The 18,521-nt window shown below is 41.7% G+C and overlaps 1 protein-coding gene across 4 annotated transcripts; it reads right to left on the bottom strand.

The window, feature by feature from the left end:
- Positions 1–5,114: 5,114 nt before the first annotated feature.
- Positions 5,115–16,828, bottom strand: dusp10 (dual specificity phosphatase 10). 4 transcript variants are annotated; one of them, XM_035679338.1, is made up of 4 exons: positions 16,605–16,825; positions 14,588–15,417; positions 10,892–11,260; positions 5,115–9,261 (listed from the first exon to the last, which is right to left on the bottom strand). In XM_035679338.1, exons 2-4 carry the CDS (start codon positions 15,369–15,371, stop codon positions 8,996–8,998), a joined length of 1,419 nt encoding a protein of 472 aa, XP_035535231.1. In that variant the 5' UTR covers positions 15,372–15,417; positions 16,605–16,825; the 3' UTR covers positions 5,115–8,995. The 4 variants fall into 4 exon arrangements, with proteins under 4 accessions (XP_035535231.1, XP_035535230.1, XP_035535232.1 ...); XM_035679337.1 differs by having other exon boundaries at positions 16,616–16,824; XM_035679340.1 differs by having other exon boundaries at positions 9,091–9,261; positions 10,842–11,260; positions 16,616–16,828.
- Positions 16,829–18,521: the final 1,693 nt, after the last annotated feature.

The following is an 18,521-nucleotide window of genomic DNA, read 5'->3' as shown; positions in this document are numbered from 1 at the left end:
GCATAAATATAAACCAGGAAGTCCATAGTTTGGTAATACAGATTAGGTGTGATAAATTTCTTAATATAAAGGTGTCTGGTTTCAGAATGTAACGTTCATGTCCTATTTATAATTTGGTCAAATGACACAACTCAAATACCTTCAACGAATTCCCCCTCAGGCCGGTGGCGTAACCAGCCTGAGCTACCATCCTTCATGTGTGTGATTCGTGGGTATATAGCAAAACGAGGCCAGCAATTAAAAGAACTTATCTACAGCAGAAGAAAGAGAAGAGTAGCAGTGTGAAAAGAGAGACAGCTCAGCTGCACACATCACCCAAATTCACTGGTGTGTCTTCAAATTTTGGGACACGCTCTGCTTTGTGCAGCAGCAACCGTGATATTGTCAGTGCTTGACAAGCGGTATCAATATTTCAAAAACCAACAGAACTTTCAGTCTTAGAGGTTGTGTTGCAAACAAAAAAAAGAGTCAAAGTAGGCTGCAGCCGAATGGTGACGTAGCTGCCGATGTTCTCTGTACCAATCAAAACACTTAGTGGATGTGTCATAGGCTCAGTCTAGTGTTTTTAGGCTCATTATATCTAAATTTGACTACTTTTAAGGTAAATAAATAAAGTATTCATTGTTCTCTAGCTAGATTTTTACTCTTGGCGGTGTAATAAAAATAAAATTCACAGACAGTGTAAATGTGGTCAGTTGGTATTTTAGAGAAAGACTCATGACCTCAGTACATCCTGTTAATCATGGGAATGACCCTGCAGCAGAACCTTACAGCAGCACAGCACTTCATCTTAATATCAGAAAGCCTTATTTTTACATTTGACAGTAGATTTCCTGTAGATATTATCTTTAAAATTTCCATGTAAACCACTGTAGCTGGAAAAAGGAAGGGCTGGCTATCTATAGCCTAGTGTGGTAAACCACTATAGTCGCCTACAGGAACTGTATCATGAACTAGAACGGCATAATGAAACAAAAAACACAAAGAAAAAGGGAAAGAACATCTTTATGAAGTCATTACTTTATGAAGTAACAATGATTGCGTGCTGGCTCACTGAAATAAAAAGCCAGCTTTAATGTCGTTAAATCCACCTGTGCTTTTCCTGCTATGACAAGTCTGCTGTGAAAAAGGTCTGTACATGTACAGCACAGAAAAAGAAAGACATGACAGAAGCCCATTAGCCAGTAGGCTGCCAAAAATATCCCCCATCACGAACTCACAGTCACTTGAGACTTGTATTACTTACTTTACATTAGTCATATCTGAATGTATTTGCATTAGAGTGGATCTGACTTTATGATACAGCTATGCACATGGGTAAGCTGTTATTTAATTCAAAGCTTAGTGTGTGTGTTTCCCATTTAGAAATCGGCTGTCTCAAGTGTCCATAATTACATTGTACAATCACTGCATGTGAATCATGAGGCAAATTAGAGCTATTACAGTACAAATACATAAATAAAAATGATTAAAGTGACTGATGAAGTGACTCTATGGTGGAGGAGGAGCTTTGCCTCAAGCCACCAAATCCCAAACACTGCCTCTGAGTCTCCACGCAGACACTGTACGACATATGGCTTGGCATAACCACACTGAGCCCTGGCCTGTCTCTTGCACAGTGGTCAGTGTGCGGCTAATATGTAACAAGACATGACACTTCAAAAGTCCAACATGTGCCACAAGCGATAACAAACCGCCTACAGTACGCTCACTCTGCAAGCTTGTGGACTCAGCAGCTCCCAATGACAGCGTGTTTGTTATCTCGCCTACGCACGGAGCTGGCGTCCTGGTTTGATATCATTTTGATCTCTCAGAATGAACTGTTTCTTCATTTGTGTCCTCTCTGCGATCTCCTTGTCCTTCCCCTAGTCCCCAGCTCCTCTGCAGGTGGCATATTCGAATCTGTTTATTTGCAGAGAAATCACCATGGCACCTGTGTCATGCCCGGAGACCTCCTGTAATCTCTTCGGAGCGCTGTGTGAAATGGGCTGTGACCTCTTCTTCTCTATTTCTCTGTCTTACTCCATCCTTCACTGCTATGCTTGTCCTACACTCCTGTCTGTCTGTGACGCAGGAGGATAATTCATACTCACCAACTAAGAGCTGATGGCAGACTCACAGGCCAGAACTAATTTACAGCAAGAATACATTACAGTGAGCGAGACAGTAGATACAGCTCATCTTGACTAATCTACATAACAGGAATATATGACTTGTGGTCAAATGTGGACACCCAAACATAACACCCGTATGTGACTGTTAAAAGGCTTATTCCAAAACTAATAGGCTGCTATAACAGCCTCCAATCTTCTTTAAAGGCTTTCCACGATTTTGGATTTGCTCCCATTCAGACACAAGAGCATTAGGGAAGTCAAACACTGATGTTTGGCGATGAGGTCTGGCTCTCCGTCAGGCTCATCCCCAAAGGTGCTGGATGGAGTTGAGTCCAAGTTCCCTCACACACTCCAAACCAGTCCTGTGAACCTGACCTGTGCACAGGGACATAGATATGTTGAATTAAAGGAAGGAAACAAGGTTGGAAGCACACTATTTTCTAAAAGGTAATTGTATGCAGCAATTAGCATTAACATTTCCTTTTACTGCCAAAAGTACACAAAAGTATGAGGACGTGGGTTTAATCTGCTACTGACTCATCTACATCACAGGTATAAACTTGTGTTTGTCACACAAAAATAAACATTCTTAAGAGAAAAGGCATATTAAAAGCCTTTATTTAGTCAATCATATTAGAGGAAGTAACTTCCTGGATTCTTGTTCTCACTGAGGGGTTGCTGGGCAACTAGCGGAGACTCCACAAATCAATATTGATTACACTTGGTATTCTCGATAGACAAGTGGTCTCCAACCGTTTAAGCTTGTGAGCCCTTAAAATGAAGACATGTCGATTTGTTTACCCTCATCCCAAGTTATGGCATCAGTATGGACATTAGCTGTTGAGCCATGGGTTGAGTTTTCCTTCCCTAGACTTTTTCATGTAAAAGAAGAAATGGATAGAAGTAAAACAAAACTTTGTGGAACACAAATATAATTGTCTTTTCATATCCCTTTAATAATTATTCTTGGGACTCTCTTGTGGTTGTGAGCCACTAACATAGAGAGTACACTGAAAGCAAACATTATTTTATCACATAGTCAGATTATCAACAGATACAAGGAAGACATACTGAAAAAAAAATAACCATACAAATCATATAACTCCTATTTTATTTGTGTTTCTATTTTACCTCTCATTAACCTAAATCTATGTCATCCTTTTGGCATACTTTGTTATGATGTTTGCTCAATACGAGAAGCATTATTTTATGCATGACTTGAAAGTGCAAAGTGCTGCAGTAGTGGCATTTAGTGAAGCCTTGGTGGGATGACGTGCGAGTGCATCTTCCTGTGACAAAGGGAGCTGCTTTGATGTTAACCAGTGCAGCAATCCTCAGGCTCAGAGATCCTCTCTGTTTTATTTCACCACCTCCTCTGACTAGAAAGTATGCACACACTTCATTACGTGTATGTGTGTGCGTGCACCTGTTTGTGTGTGTGTGTGTGTGTGTGGAAAAGGTAGTTCCTCCTCCTCTCGGCTCCTGCTTTGCCTAATACGTCCATGCAGGGCTCGCTGGAGAGCGGCGTGCAGCAGCACAAAGATCAGGGCTATTCTGGTGCTGCCAGCCTGCCCGGTGCTGATAGGAAAGGATTAATGAGGCGGGGCACTCATCACTTGTAATTAGAAACAACGCTAAAACTATTTTTGTGCTTGTTCCTATGGAGAGATCTTGACCCTCAGGCCAGCCGTCCCCCTCCCCAACACCCCTTCACTGCTAGCCATGAGGCGGTAAACGCCTGAGAAGTTGAAGTAAATATAGGCCCATAACTCCTGCAGCTATGTGACACATGGTTCAATGGAGGGGAGTGCAGATAATTCACAATGTTGGCTGTGTACTCCACTGGATGCTCAAATGTCAAGAGGCTGAGAGAGGCTGTCTCTTAAAATGCGCCCTGTAAGGCTTGTTTTGTTGTTATTGATCCCAATAATTAGGCAGTCTCTGAGCTTCTGTTGTTTCCTGGCTTTGATTGTATTATGAGGCCTTGATCACGTGAAATTCTTCTTTCCCTCTTTATCCCTTCATCTGTTGTTTGTCTTTTAACATCCAGATGGTTTCTCACAAATGTGTTTGATGTACCACAGTCTCTCGTATAGCTGAAGCAGTAACTTAATTCATTCATTAGTCAATCGTCAGAACTGATTGTCATTTTTCAGGCAAACTGGAAAAATTCCCGCTTCTCTAATGTGACGTTTTTCTACTTTTCTCTGTTTTATGTCTTTGTAAATTGAATATCTTCGTTTTTTTTGGACTTTTGGTCAGTTAGCTATGAAACACTTTAATGAAAACATTTCACTATCTGACTTTTTATAGACTAAACTATTGATTGATTAAAAATCACAGTGGTTAGGTGCATCCCATGTCTCTTGTGTAATTTAAATCTGCATTTTTTTCTTTCTCTTTTGGCCTCTCTGGCACCGCCAACACAACACTGACATACTGTATCATCACCTTTTAAGTTGATATGAACTTGTTAGCAAAAAGTTGCTTATTTGCAAATCCAGCAGTTAAGGAGCAACATCATCATTCAAGTCCTTTTAGGACTATGTTCACGAGCTAGTCACTAAATTTGTCTGCTGGTGCTGGGCAGTCTGTGGGTTTATCCGAGCTTTTTTGTTGAAAACAGCTGGAAACAAGATAATGAGAACGACAACAATAAAATTGCCATTTGCCATAAAACCAAAGCAATGAACCAAAAGACTACCTGCGTAAAGCTGATAATTCAATTGGTTCTTCACTTCAAACGACCACTTTTACATTGCACATAGTGATTTGATCCAATGGTAATATAAAAACATAGAATTTAGCAGCTATAAATATATGAGTACAACATGTAACATCTGGCATGTTTTTACAGAATAAAACATGTTCATCATGTGTCCGAAAAAACAGAGAAACAAATTAAAAACATATTTCTACTTTGTTGTCTCAGTGGCCAAAGAAACGAGTTCCTCCACGTGGGAAGAAACCGAGAGAAAATAAACCTCCAGAACGCCAAACCAAACTTGAAGCCTCCCTGTTTATTTCAAAGCTCACAAGTAGGGATTACAAAATTACAGTGCTTCAATTGCAACAGTTCAAGGAGTAGTAGGAGAAGAGTAGGAGAGATGACAGACCAGTTGAGGAATTTTGAGCAAGTCATGCAAAAAGGTGTGGGAGAAGGCCTCCGTTATAATAGCACCCTTTGTGGAAAAAAATAAATCCATCTGTCCGTAGGTCAGTGCAAAAATAGTAATGAATATATGCATACAAAGAAAATAGATATATATTTATATACTGTATATACTTGACCGTTGACTACAGACACAAAGAAAGATACAGAGACTTGTAGAGCAAAGCCCATTTCCACCGGAGCCTCTGAGCCCAAAGCAGAGACTCTTAAACAAGTCTAGTCATAAAGAGGGCACATCAAATATGACAGCTTTGATATTCTATTACAGAACCATGTTTCCAAATAAAAGGGAACAGATACCCAGATGCCTCTTGGAACTGTCAATCAGGCTATGACCTCTACAGAAAGAGCAGTGTGGGAAAGACAGACAGCACCATAATGACTGCGAGTGTCCCTCACAGACCAGGAGCACACAGCATGCTTCGTTTTCCAACCAGAGAGTAATGTACAGTACGACGGTTACATTGTTCAGTCAAATAGATCATTACATACAAAAGCCATGTGCCGCTGCGGTTGTAGGAACCAGCAGATGGGACGAACAGGTACATTATTCTTATATAACATTGGCTCAGATGATAAGCACTCTCTTTTTTTTTTTTTTGCAAATCACTGAATATAAATGCACAAGCTACAAACGTGTGGTAAATTGTTATCATATACCTTTTTATCATATTCAAATATATTTGTGGAGCACCAGTAGACACCAATGACAACAGCAACAAAAATACAAGTGAGGACACGTCGCCACACAGTGTTTTTTTTTTTTAAACTTCTTTGTTGTTAAGTCACCCGTAAAAAAAAAAAAAAAAAAACTCACTTCAATCTGAGGCTACGAACTGGTATTCATGCTCGAAATGTTCGCAAAGACCTCACTGAACAATTTCCATGACAGTTGGGTAAAGACACAACCTGTTACAATTTAATTTGCATAGCATGGATTTTCACATGAGGGATTTTTAGAAGCTTATTGTCGTGAATGTCGGTGTTGTAAAGCCTTAAAGAGTGCACTGTGTGTTTGTATTCACTATGCCATGAATCCTCCTTGCATTCTCCTTCATCTCGCTGACAGAGACACGTGATCACTTCCAAAAAAACGTTCGGGTTCAGATGTACTTTTGAAGATTTAATGGTCTCATAGAGGCTGTACTGCAAAATAAATGTTGTTGTTTTGGTGCTTTGACAATGATACTGTTAGCCCTGTGCTTCATTGTATGCCTTTATTTTCATGCAAACAATGGAGAGCTGAACACAAACCAGAAGAACATGTGAACATAAACAGAACAGGAGGCATAACTTGTGAGGGAAAGCTGCTTCAAGTCAGCTTGGTAAGAACTACAAAATACTGGATGGAGACCTTGCACTCTTTGTTTTTTGGTCTGAATCTCATGTTTAAACTTAAACTGAAACAGGCTCTTCTATGTGTTGGAAACTTTGACAGCCCTTGTGTTTATCAAATCATAACCAATTAGAACAAAGATGTGTGGTTGTGTGATGTGTCCGTCTCAGTCTGAAACAAAGCTATTTTTCTTCGTTTGAAGTGGAAAATTAATATTTTGGAGATTCGCTGATCTCTAAAATATAATTTAAATGCGGGCTTTTTATATGGTCATGCCCACAGTCATCTCAATAAGATTAGGTCTTTATACTGTGTGCTAAGGTGGTTAAAAAGGCAAGTAAACTTACCTGAAAAACACACGTGTCCCACCCGGGTACAAAAATTTCCATTTATCATTCCCACTATAACTGTTAACAGCTGAGTCAGTTAAGTGTGTGAAAACTGACAGAGATGCAAATTTTTGATTTTGTTCGGCAACAATGCAAAAATTGGATCATGACGGCATTGGCATGAAGAAGTACCAAGTTTAGTATTTTTTTTACCTCTTTTCATAGCTATCTACATGTAATTGCTTTAATGTGAGTCAGAAGTGAGTATACTCAGATAAACAGGATGAGGGTAAACTGTGTGTGTGCGCTACTATTTTGTGCTGCCTTGATTTACAATTCATGGTGGTGTTCAGATTCTCCTTCAAATGCCACCATGAGATCAGAGTTACATAAGGAGCATTTTTACCTCAAGGCTTTTTAGCATCTTTAAAAGCAATTTTCCAAAATTCTGCATATGAATCAGGAACAGCAGAAATTATCAGTGTGTCACACGGAGACCAAGAGGAGCTTTAGTCTGGGAGTTAAAGTTCGACCTCGGTGTGTTCTGCATCCGTCTGCACGTGATGGTGTACCATGCGCAGGCCCAGTGGTGACACATGAATTAAGGCATCGATAGAGGCACTATAACAGCACGTGACAGCAGCGCTCGCCTATGCAAGGCAGAAGAGCTCACTTAACTGTAGCTTAGTGTCAGCGACGGGGAGTTGCAAAGGAATAGACAAGGGTCACACTGCTCCTACTGTACCACCACCGTCACATGACACCGCGACACACAGGAGAAAGTGAATGTTCGCTTGTACCTCAATTCTGCTACCTTCCAATGGACTAAATCATAGCTCAGAACTTGGGGCATCGACACACACACACACACACACACACACATAGCTACACAAGGGACACAGTAGAGTGCATTACAACAGAGCTGGCTCATGAATGAATGGGAGCAAAAAGAACAGAGGAGACAACAGAAGCAGGCAGTGAAATTCCTCCGTTCTGTTACATTAAACATTACCAGTAGCCCTGTTTTACAATATTCACTGATTATTTCAAAGTGTTCTTTCCTCAGCCAGCAGCCATGCATAAAAAAAGCTCTTTATGGCTGTCTGGTAATATATATATTGCTAAAATATATGCATATGTGGATGCAGGAATGGCAAAACGAAGAAGCAAACACACAAAATATGAATTTGTGGTTCTGTGTATTTTGGAAATACACAGATGACAGACATTAACCCAAAAGCTGCACTCAAAAAAATAAAACCCCATTTTTTTCTGTCTCTTGTACACATCTGCGCCAAATATTACAGCATAACTGTGTGCACCATAAACATATAGAACTGAACAACAGTAATTACATTAACATCAAAATGGCATTTCAGCAAAGAGCTGGAAATGTTTTGTAATCATTACCCATATATACACATAAGTTCAAGGTCTCAGTTGCATTCCACTCTGAAATTATTGCACAGTAAGCCGCTGTGGGCTCGTCATGGTCACCCCCATAAACCCCTGTATAAAAATAGAACAACAACATTAACACACCAAACAAGTCTTCATCTTTTTTGTTTGTTTTTTTGTTAGTTTTTTTGACAGGCACTGCTGTGGCCAACCCCGCCTGAGTCCGCAAACATAAACTGTGTGCCACAGTGTGAGCTTTAAAAGTTTATCTTCTCAGTAATTGCCCCTAAGCACATAGAGTATCTTTTCCAAACCGATTTCCTTTTCCCTCATGTTTGCTCCTCTACAGTCACAAATGGAAAGCTTCCCACTGACCGCTTCCCCCTTCCCCTATCTCTCTATCTCTATCGCTCTAACTCATCTTCTCCTCCGGGACTTCGGCCAGGTCCAAACAGTAGGGATTTTTGGCATTTCTCATCACCACTGACCCAGAGCTTTGGCACTCCAGAGAGTCCAAGATGAGCATGAGGAGATTCAAGAAGAATACAGCAGCTCTCACACTCCAAACCGGCTCACGGGGCAGCCGGTCTCTCTTAAAAAACAGTGAGAGTGAGTACAAGTGTGAGCGTCGAGTCGAAGGGTTCGCTTAGACGACGGTTTCCACACCAATCAGCTTTGGTGTGAGGATTCTTGGCGTTATTCCGTTGTTGAGGTCCTCCTCGAACTCCAACAGCTGGCCCATGAAGTTGAGGTTCGGGGAGATGATGGGCCTCCTGGTTTTGACAAACTTGTAGGCGTCTGTCATGGTCATCCAGGTGTGCTTCATCAGGTAGGCGATCACGATGGTGGCTGAACGAGATACGCCTGCCTGGCAGTGGATCAGAAGGCCCATACCTGCTTGATGTGCTTCCTCTGCAGAGAGGAACATGGAAACAGTCAGAACACAATACAATAAATGCTTTGTTCCTGCAGGGTAAGTTCAGTTATCACACATGATAAGATATTAACGTCCTTTGTGACCAGGCATCTATCTAGGTCTGGTTATCGAAAGTATTTCTTTGGTACCGACTGAAATGTTTCTGTAGATTATTAGAAACAAGTGCTGATAATTGGCATCACACGTCTGGTCATATTCACAGTACTTATTCTGGAGTCCGATATTTCATCATTAAAAGGAACATTTTGTTTTTGGGCAAAGAGCTTTCTGAAATCTAAAACTGGCAAAAGTAGTATGGTAGTATGGGTGCTTGTGTCTATATTTAACATTTATAGTTTATTTTTCTAATTCAGAGACAGAGAAACACAACAGCACTGTACAGTACTTTTAGACAACTTGTAATCTTAAATTTAACTAGGTTTAAAAAACCCAAAATAACATTTAAACTCCAGAACTCCAGGGACAAGAGTCGGACCAAGACCTTCTTGCCATGAAGCAACACTGCTAACCAATGAGATGCCAGATCATTATCTGGACTACCACTGATGACTTATTCACCTTAAATACAGGCTGAGACTGTGCCATAACTGCTACTGAGTAATTTAAATATATGTCTCAAAAATCAATCATTTCGATCTACACAACTTCTTTTTCTAGTCAAAAACATTCTCAAATGAAATCAACTGTATTGAGAGGAGTTTAAGAATTACGGATTCTAAAAACAATTATTTCATCATTAAATGAATCGACCCCTTTATCATTCTTCATAATGGACCCTTCTTTTTAACCAATAATAGTGCTTCCCAACCTGGAGGTCAAAGTTAAATCTGATAGGTCACAAGAATCATATTTCTGCCACTGTAATATGTATGTAGTCTCTGTGAGGTCACCCTTAGGTTTCTGAGGAGCCATTGCCCAGCATTGGCTTGGCAGTCCTGACTTCGCCGGCTCCCAGCTAATCCAAAAAATGTGCAAGACGTGGAGCGTGGGTAGAGCTGAGGAGGGCTGAATGAAGCCTGGTTGTTAAAACCAGCTGCCTGTGGCAGCACCCACCTGTCACTCAAAGTGGCCTTTAATTATACATAACTTTATGCCTTAATGTAATTTCAATTAGTGAGTTATGTGACGATCCACCCCGCGTACAGTTGTCGTGAACAAAGAAATTAGTTATAGAGCCTGAAACGTTTTATTAGTTTTTAGTACCAGGAAGTAAACTTGTTTATTTCTGCTGCAAGATGGACATTGGGCTTTTTAATACGGGTCCTTATGGAGACTGACTTCTGGTGCCAAACTCAAGTGGCCAGCCGACGAACTGCAGTTTTTGTTACTTCCGTTGGCTTCGTTTGCCAACGACGGAGGTTGATGCCTGATTTCTGCTGGCTACAGTTGACAAAATAACGTATTTATTTTTAAATATATTTTTTAGATTAGCTCATTTCCCGTAAAACAAAAGATTACTGCTTCAGACTTACAAAAACTCTTTGGTTTAATTGCTCCCGAGCAGACATTACATCATCACAAGACAAAAGGTTTGGGAGCCACTGTGTTAGCTTACACTTCTGCAGTGAAAACTTCTATTGCTGAACTTGGTGAAAGTTTTCATACCGATGAATTCAAACGCCTCCTCGAAGTACTGCCGCAGGTTCTGCTTGTTGCTGTCTGTGGCGGGCAGGCGCTTGTAGATGAAGAGGCCCGTGTCGTAGTGGTAGAGCGGCAGGTGGGTGGTCACGTTCAGGATGTAGCCAATGTTGAAGCGCTGCAGCAGGTTGATGTCCTGAGCGTCGTGCTCGTTCCCCAGATAGAGGAAGGGCAGGATTGGTGTTAGTTCTGCATTCTCTATGTCCGGGGTGGAGGGCAGGGAGTGAGGTAGCGCCCCCGTCAGGCCAGCAGCTGCACCGGTGTCCAAGCCCTCGTGAAGGTGCAGCGAGTGCTCACACAGGTTCTCATGGCTCTGCCTGAAGCAGCTAAGGCCTCCTATGAACAGAAAAGATTGTGACGTGAATACAGTGCTACGCCTCGTGTTTGGTTGATGGGGAGAACAGGAAGTCAAAATATTCAGCTAAAAATTTATAAAACTGTCAAACTGTCATTTTCCGGTTTATTTAAATTTCACCCCCATCCTAACTGTAAACTGGACCTTGTTGGTCTCCCTTGGATAGAGCACGAAGCTAACACTGCCAGGGTTAAGGGTTCAATTCCCACTGGAGCCCTCCATGCTAAAAATACATGCTTCTGCCTGCCACATGGCACACGTTTCAACTGGGTAGGACAAGCTTTGCATACACTCATCTGATAAAAGCAACGACAACTCGCTTTAAACAATCACTACAACATTACAGAAATCTTTCAACACTGTTACATTTGGTTATAATTTAAATGTCTGTCTCCATTTGGATATTAAATCAATATGAAGGGATTGGTAGTGTTTCCATTCAAAACAACTGACAGTTAACTCCATTTTAAGAAGGAGGGAAATGGCTACCACTGGCTAAACAACGTGAGAAATCCCCCCTTGTTAATCTAAATAGACGTACTAAATTTTTAATATACTGTACTTCTCACTGGACATCTGCACTTCTCCAAATAACAGGTTTGCACCTGTTGCCAGTGATGCCATCGGCCAAAGTTTCCCTTCAGCAGAGTTGAGAGTTGTGAAGAGGGGGTGGGTGGGTGGAAAGTGTCGGACACTCAAACACAGTATCAGTTTGTGTATTGTTCACATTGCATGAGTTGACATCATGCCATGGGAGGTCATCGCACAACTTCCCCTTGGTGACCTGGCAGGTGGGGATCTCCTGTCAACTGTCAGGAGAGTGTTTTTACCATAAAACAGCCCAACTGTTAACCATGAAGAGAAAAGATTAATGTGATGATGTGCTGGTACAGTTCTCACTATGGTGTCATGGTAATAATTACACTACAGTAAATAAAAGAAAGGGAAGTCTTATATAGGCGCAGCACCAGTGTCAACAAGACGTTAGAGGGAATTTCCACCTATACTAATGTTTTTCTTTCATGTTGAAAGATTCTGAGCTCATAAGACAGAACTGTATTGAACATCTGGATTTTTAAAAACTTTTTATCACACATACATCTTTGTTTAAAATGCCAACATTTAAATTATTTACAAGATCAGAATTTCTGGTCAGACCATTTTACCAGACTGTGTTTATTTTGCATCTTACATCTTTATGACTAATTTAAAAAACCCTGTCTAAATGTAAAGCAGCATTCATTTTTTTGGCACTTAGGGGCAGTGAAACAAGCTGTAACACGATATTTACATATTATCACCTTTATAAATATACCGTTGTGTTAGCAAATCTTTTGACAGCATTATGTAGTGTAAATCCCAAATTCACTCTCTTTCTAGCTCTGTTTTGGTCTCCACCAACTTTCGGAGGGAAACATCTGTCTCTTTAGTTGCTAATAACTCTGCTATGTTCACCAGCTACTGTACAATTTATCAGAGCTTTTTCTCAGAAAATTAGGTTAAAGAGAGCAGTGAGACTGAAACGAAAATAATATATTTGTCGGTTGTAAAACCCAAACCCACCGACCACAATGGAAAAATCCTATAAGTTAATATCTGCTGATTTAGGGGAGCCAACATATTTTGACTAGGATCAACAAACAGTCAAGAAGCTAAACTAACCATGCAGTGAACTGTGAAAACCTCTTTCTATTTTGGCTCAAACTGGCCCAAAGATTTTCTTTTCTGGTTAAACGCTGATAAATAGTAAACAGAGAATAACAGAACCTCCAGAAGCAGCACATTGCTGTGAGATGAAATCTGTCAAGTGTGACCGTCTGTTATTATCTCTAAACTAAACTCACGGAGGAAAACATGAAAACTGTGTATCACTTTCATAGGCCACAGGCTCAGTTCCTGCTTAGAAAATACAGCTTCTGCCTTGCAAGGCCCCCTCGCCACAGATCTGCAGTTTCCAGTGCTTACCCTAAACCTTCCGACACCACTGACATGTTGTTTATGGCAATTCTGACGGATTAAATGTAACCTATTACTGCTTTAAGCTGCAGCGGGGCAGCGAGGGAAGATTTTTTGTGTTTCCAGCAAAGCAGAGAATCACACAACGACCACGTTACGATAAAGCATGACTAAGACATGAGTAAATTATTCAGCAGCGTTGCAAACATGTTCCAAATATGTCACCTACTGTTTGTAATAATAACAATCCCCTGCCTACTTCCTCGACCTATAATAGCTCATAAATTTTAAGGAAGTGAAGAATTAGTCAACGCTACATTTAGAAAGAAGTAAAAGCATATTATGAGTATTAATTAGGGCTGGTTTTGTTCATGTTTTGGTAAAATATCCACCATTAAATCACACATCCAAAGTATTGGATTATATTGGAGGGAATATAGGCTACAGTCAATCATAGTGTGTGAGATCCTGGCCCTCCATGATATGAAAAAGGATGTGTAATGCAGATAGAAAAAGTCAGCCTGAGCCATTTGGTTCCCTCAGCCGAGAGGATGTCTTGCATTTTGCAAGAATTAAACCCGGGGAAGAAAGAACAAGACAGTCTGCCTGTTCCTTCAGCTGAGGCGAGCTTCAGACAGACACCGACACAGGATGAGAGACTGGACGAGTCTCGTCCATCAAAGTACACGAGAGGGCGACGAGAAGAGATCAAGGTGCTGTGATCTCACGGCTAGACGGTGACTCGGAGGCATTCAGGAAACACTCACAGCCCAGCCCCCAACAAGACATGCTGCTCCAGCTTCAAACACACACACACACACACACACACCAAAGATAGAAAACATGGCAGCGACCCAGGGACTGCTATCTCAATAGGCTGCCTTATTTACTAACAGCTGCTTCTAACTCTCTGCAAAATGTGTAATATGTGTCATATAGAAAGCCAGTGAAGAGCGTGTGCGTATGTTTAATGTACACAGAGTGAGCGTTGGCTCGATTATACGTGCAAAAAGCTGTTGTTTGTTGTTTTATAAGTGCTGAGAGGATGATACAACTACAACCGGTGTGTTTACAGGCAATATCAGCTGACCAAAACAATAAAGGTTTGTTTAACAGGCTTTACACACACAGCACACATTGTTATGCGAGTACACTAGTTTCATATCAGTTTATATTGCCACTAAGCTTCTACCACTGTTCAACTGGACATTGCTTTCAGATGTCTGAACTGATTTAGTCCCTCCAGACTCAAACTTAAGCCCATGAAATTGTGGTTTCTATCCCCTTTTTTATGCTGGAAAAGCCTTATTTCCTTCTTCCCCCAAGCCTTGACCAACCCACTTAGGTGTTACCTTTGAGGATGATGGGGTCCTTGCCCTCCCTCCTCAGTGACTCCAGGACCACATGCAGTGGCTGGGAGAATGTCAGCCTGTTGGGGTCTGTGGTGCTCTCATCGTAAACCACAATCTCTTTGGAGAAGATGCCCTTATAAGAGTCCTTGCCCTCGCGGCATGAGATCAGGTCCAGCACAGTGATCTTGCCCTGCTGCAGCCGCCGCCGGCTGATCTTGTCAGAGCAGTTGATGTGCACGGCCCCCCGGATGTGGCTCTTGTTGTACTCCATGAAGGGCCGGCAGTCGATGATGACCGGCACGGGCCCTACGGGGTGCCCCATGGGGCAGCAGGTCATCCGTTTGGCCAGTTCATTGGGGTGGATGACCCTTACAGCTGACAGGGCCTTCGGGGTCCCTGGGGTGAGACTGGGGGCGCTTAATGCTTCATGGTTGCTGACCATAGGAGTGGGGGGCCCGGCATAGCTGAGGTTGGGGCTGCTGGCGCTCACCTGGCTGTGGTTGAGGCTCTGGCTGTCCTTCTCATAGGTAGTCACAGAGCAGCAGCTGGCACTGCTGCATCCACACGACAACGAGCGCGTGGAGCCCTTGGATGAGGGCATATACGTTACAAGATTGGCCGTCGCCCGGATCTTCACCACGGTGGTGCTGATGACTGTCTTGCTGCTGCTGCTGGTGGTGATGGAGTCCAGGTAGCTGGTGTCCAGGCGCAGTTGGAGTTCCTGAGGTCGGATCGGCCTTGGCAGCGCCACCACAATTCTGTCGTCGAGAGGAGATGGAGGCATGGGGAGGCCGAGGGCTGGACGTTTATGGAGAAGTCAACAAGCCGCTCTGTGGGGACAGAGAGGAGCAAAAACATAAGGCGAGGAGGAAGAACTCGTTTGGTTCAATCAGTTGTGCATCCAGTGATTCAGATCGAGGCTGCGAATGAACGAGCGGAGAGCAGAAAGGCTGACCTCCTGTCTGTTTGATCAACATGCGAACTAGAAGACGGCTGCTGAGGCCAAATATTAGTAGTGTCAACACCTGCAGGGCTACACCCAACTTGGTGGGAAATTTTTAGACATGACAGGCTGGCCACTAATAATAAACACTGAAATCATCATCAGAGTCCGGTGTAACTGAATCACTTCGCAATTAATATGAATGATCCTCCAGATACAGTACATGTGTTTGTGTCTGTGTGTGTGATGTTGAATGTTTCATCCCAACTCCGGTCTGCCTGATCCAAAGCTTTTATAACAAGAGAGGGAGAAAAAAAAAAAAGAGAAAAAGATAAAATACTGCATCAACGCTACGCCGCAGTTTGGTCTCTCCCCCAAATGGAAAGTCGGGGTACAAAAAAATCACACATACACACACACAGAGAGAGGGAGAGAGAGGAGGGGGTGAGGTTGGTGGTGGTGGTGGGGGGGGGGCTATTCCTTTTGATCACCAGCCTGAGCATTTTAAAAGCATGTCATCCTGGCATATTATGTAAAGACACCCGCCGAGCACTGCCTGTCCCGGCTATTGCCATCCATCCCTTCACGGTGCAGATCCAGCTTTTTTTTTAAAAAGGCAGAAATCATTCATGGCCAAATTCATTGAAGAAACCGGCATGAGAACGTGCCGAGAATGTGATATGGCTCTCAGGACGAGACGAAGTGATCAGATGAGCTGAACGCGGAAGGAAATTCAATTTCACGCCGCCGTATATAAAATAAAATAAAATAAAAAAAGGGATTAAAAAAAAAACGGTTACATTGTAAAGGTTTGGGGATGTAACTTTGTCGCAACGGTGGGATATAATAAAAGATAACATCTGTAATTAAAAAAATAAATAATAATAATCATTCATGTAATTAAAAGAATTACACAGCGACAATAAAATAAATAAACGAAACACTAATAAGCCTCTAAAATGGTCGCAGCAATTTACATTCCTTCTTCATTCATTTATAAAATCGCGTTAAATCTCTATGACTGTGCATTTCATCAACAACTTGGACACTTCATTTTCCCCAAAAAAAACTTGCCTTCTGCTTACCGGTGTGTGTCGCGGTTCACTGTAGACGGATTTATGATCTCCGCTCGCTGACAACGTCGCCTCCATTCAGTCCGTCCCAGTGTTGTGGAGCGGCAACATTGTATTATTTTTTTTGCGGGGTACTTTTTTTACCCTGCTCTCCACAGAAATAATATTGAAGGAAGTCTGCCAGCCTACAGAAGTCCTGCCGCGGGATTGACGCCACTGTGAGCCAATGCGCGACTTCATTAATATTAAATTTGATCCTTTTATTTTTTGTACAGTGAGGTCCGGCCCTGCGGTGGGAGGGGTTTGGGCCGGGGCTGTCTGCCGTCTGTGGCTCGCTGTCGCTTGAACTGCCTTCAGCACCCCACGTACAAGCGAGGATGATGTCACTGGCAGCCAATCAAAAGTCTCTCCAGGAGGCTCGAGGAAGAAGACGCGGTGCCTTCACGTGCTGCTCGTTAAAAAAAAATATACAAAAACCCCTTTAAGGTACAGTGAAACACCGCCAAGGAGATAAGAGCTACTTTTGTGCTGCAGTGGTAGAAGAAAGACAAGTAAAAGCGAATTAGATATATAAATAGTGTGTTTATTTATTGTTAACTTAATTATACATCATTTTTAAAAAGCAGGTGTGCAAATTCATTTTTTAGAATTTCAACACATTGGTAGAAAAACTTGAGCCATTCAAAAAAATAAGCCGTCCATTCACAGTGTGGATAGAGATCAGTGAAAAGCAACGGTGCAGTTTTTGATTCAGTGTTGCTTATGATAAGATACGAGTGAAATAACTGTGCAGCAGTACAATGTAGTGAAGAGTGCAAATATAAAATATTAATAAAGGTACAATTCCACTAAATACAATATTCATAACTTGAGTTGCTTCTTGGAAAGCTAATGATACTAATTCCTGTGAAATTATTCTATCATTGTCAACTGTTACAGGTAAGTCTTTACATGAATCACATGACATGAGCTGTCTTAAAAGGCAGTCGCAGTAAGAAAACCACAAGTGGAAATAATAAATGATGGCTGAATTTTGTTCAGTGTCTTCCTGCTGGCTCACTGTCACACTGTTGTGGCTTACTGGGACGTTTGAGTGCCATTGTTAGTGTTCTTTAATGTTTCTTTATCCTTGGTCAATGGACTAGCCTTCCACCAAATGTCATTTAAAGCTGTCATGTTTTTAAGATATCCTGCCAACTAATAGATAAAGAAACAGACCAAAACTGTGACCTCCTTAGAAGAGGTGATCAACAAAATAAAAATTCCAGTAGTAGTATCCTGCCTACAAAAGGTCTACAAAGCTTTTTATTGAAATATCTCCGTGTCCTGTATCTTTTCATTTCCTCACTCATCTTTCTGGCCAGCTTTTTTTCAAATGAATCATTTGAAGGCCTGCTGAGCTCGCTGGACGATATCTGCACTTTTATGAACAAACAAACCGCTTTCTCACATTTTCATTTTGCTCCAGCTGCACTTCTCCTGATGTTTTTTGCCTTTCTAGTTTTCCTGAGGCTACAGTACAAATCCAGTCTCTTGTGAAGAGGGTGAACATGTATGAACATTGTCACACACACTCTCCCAGTTTTCCTGCAATACGTGGATTTTCCCACAGCACTGTATTACCTGTATGACAAAACCATGAAACAAACCTGACAATACCAGTTCAATCTTGCTAATATCCACAATAAAAACAGTTAACCAGAGTGAGGTAAACTGTATTCCTGTTTAATGACCTTTAATTTGTTTATTTTAGACACTTCTTTAAAAGGTCAATGTGTAGGATTCAGTGCATCTTCAGATTGCAACCATCTGAATACAGCTCAGGCTTCTAAGTAGGAGGAACATCTCTCCTCTGTAGATAAAAACATCTTATTCTAAGATAAAGAAAACACAATGATTTCTTTTTTATGAAAACATA

The sequence above is a fragment of the Morone saxatilis genome, unplaced genomic scaffold, assembly GCF_004916995.1.
Source record: "Morone saxatilis isolate NCDOM2014 unplaced genomic scaffold, NCSU_SB_2.0 Contig7, whole genome shotgun sequence".
In the NCBI taxonomy this organism is placed as follows: Eukaryota; Metazoa; Chordata; class Actinopteri; family Moronidae; genus Morone; species Morone saxatilis.
This window is presented reverse-complemented; position numbering and strand designations above follow the sequence as displayed.

Coding starts and splice junctions, on each gene's coding strand:
- dusp10 (XM_035679338.1), bottom strand. CDS start 15,371: ATGCCTCCATCTCCTCTCGACGACAGAATTGTGGTGGCGCTGCCAAGG. Junction 11,261..14,587: donor GGACCCCATCATCCTCAAAG/GTAACACCTAAG, acceptor TTCTGTTCATAG/GAGGCCTTAGCTGCTTCAGG. Junction 9,262..10,891: donor GGAGGCGTTTGAATTCATCG/GTATGAAAACTT, acceptor TCCTCTCTGCAG/AGGAAGCACATCAAGCAGGT.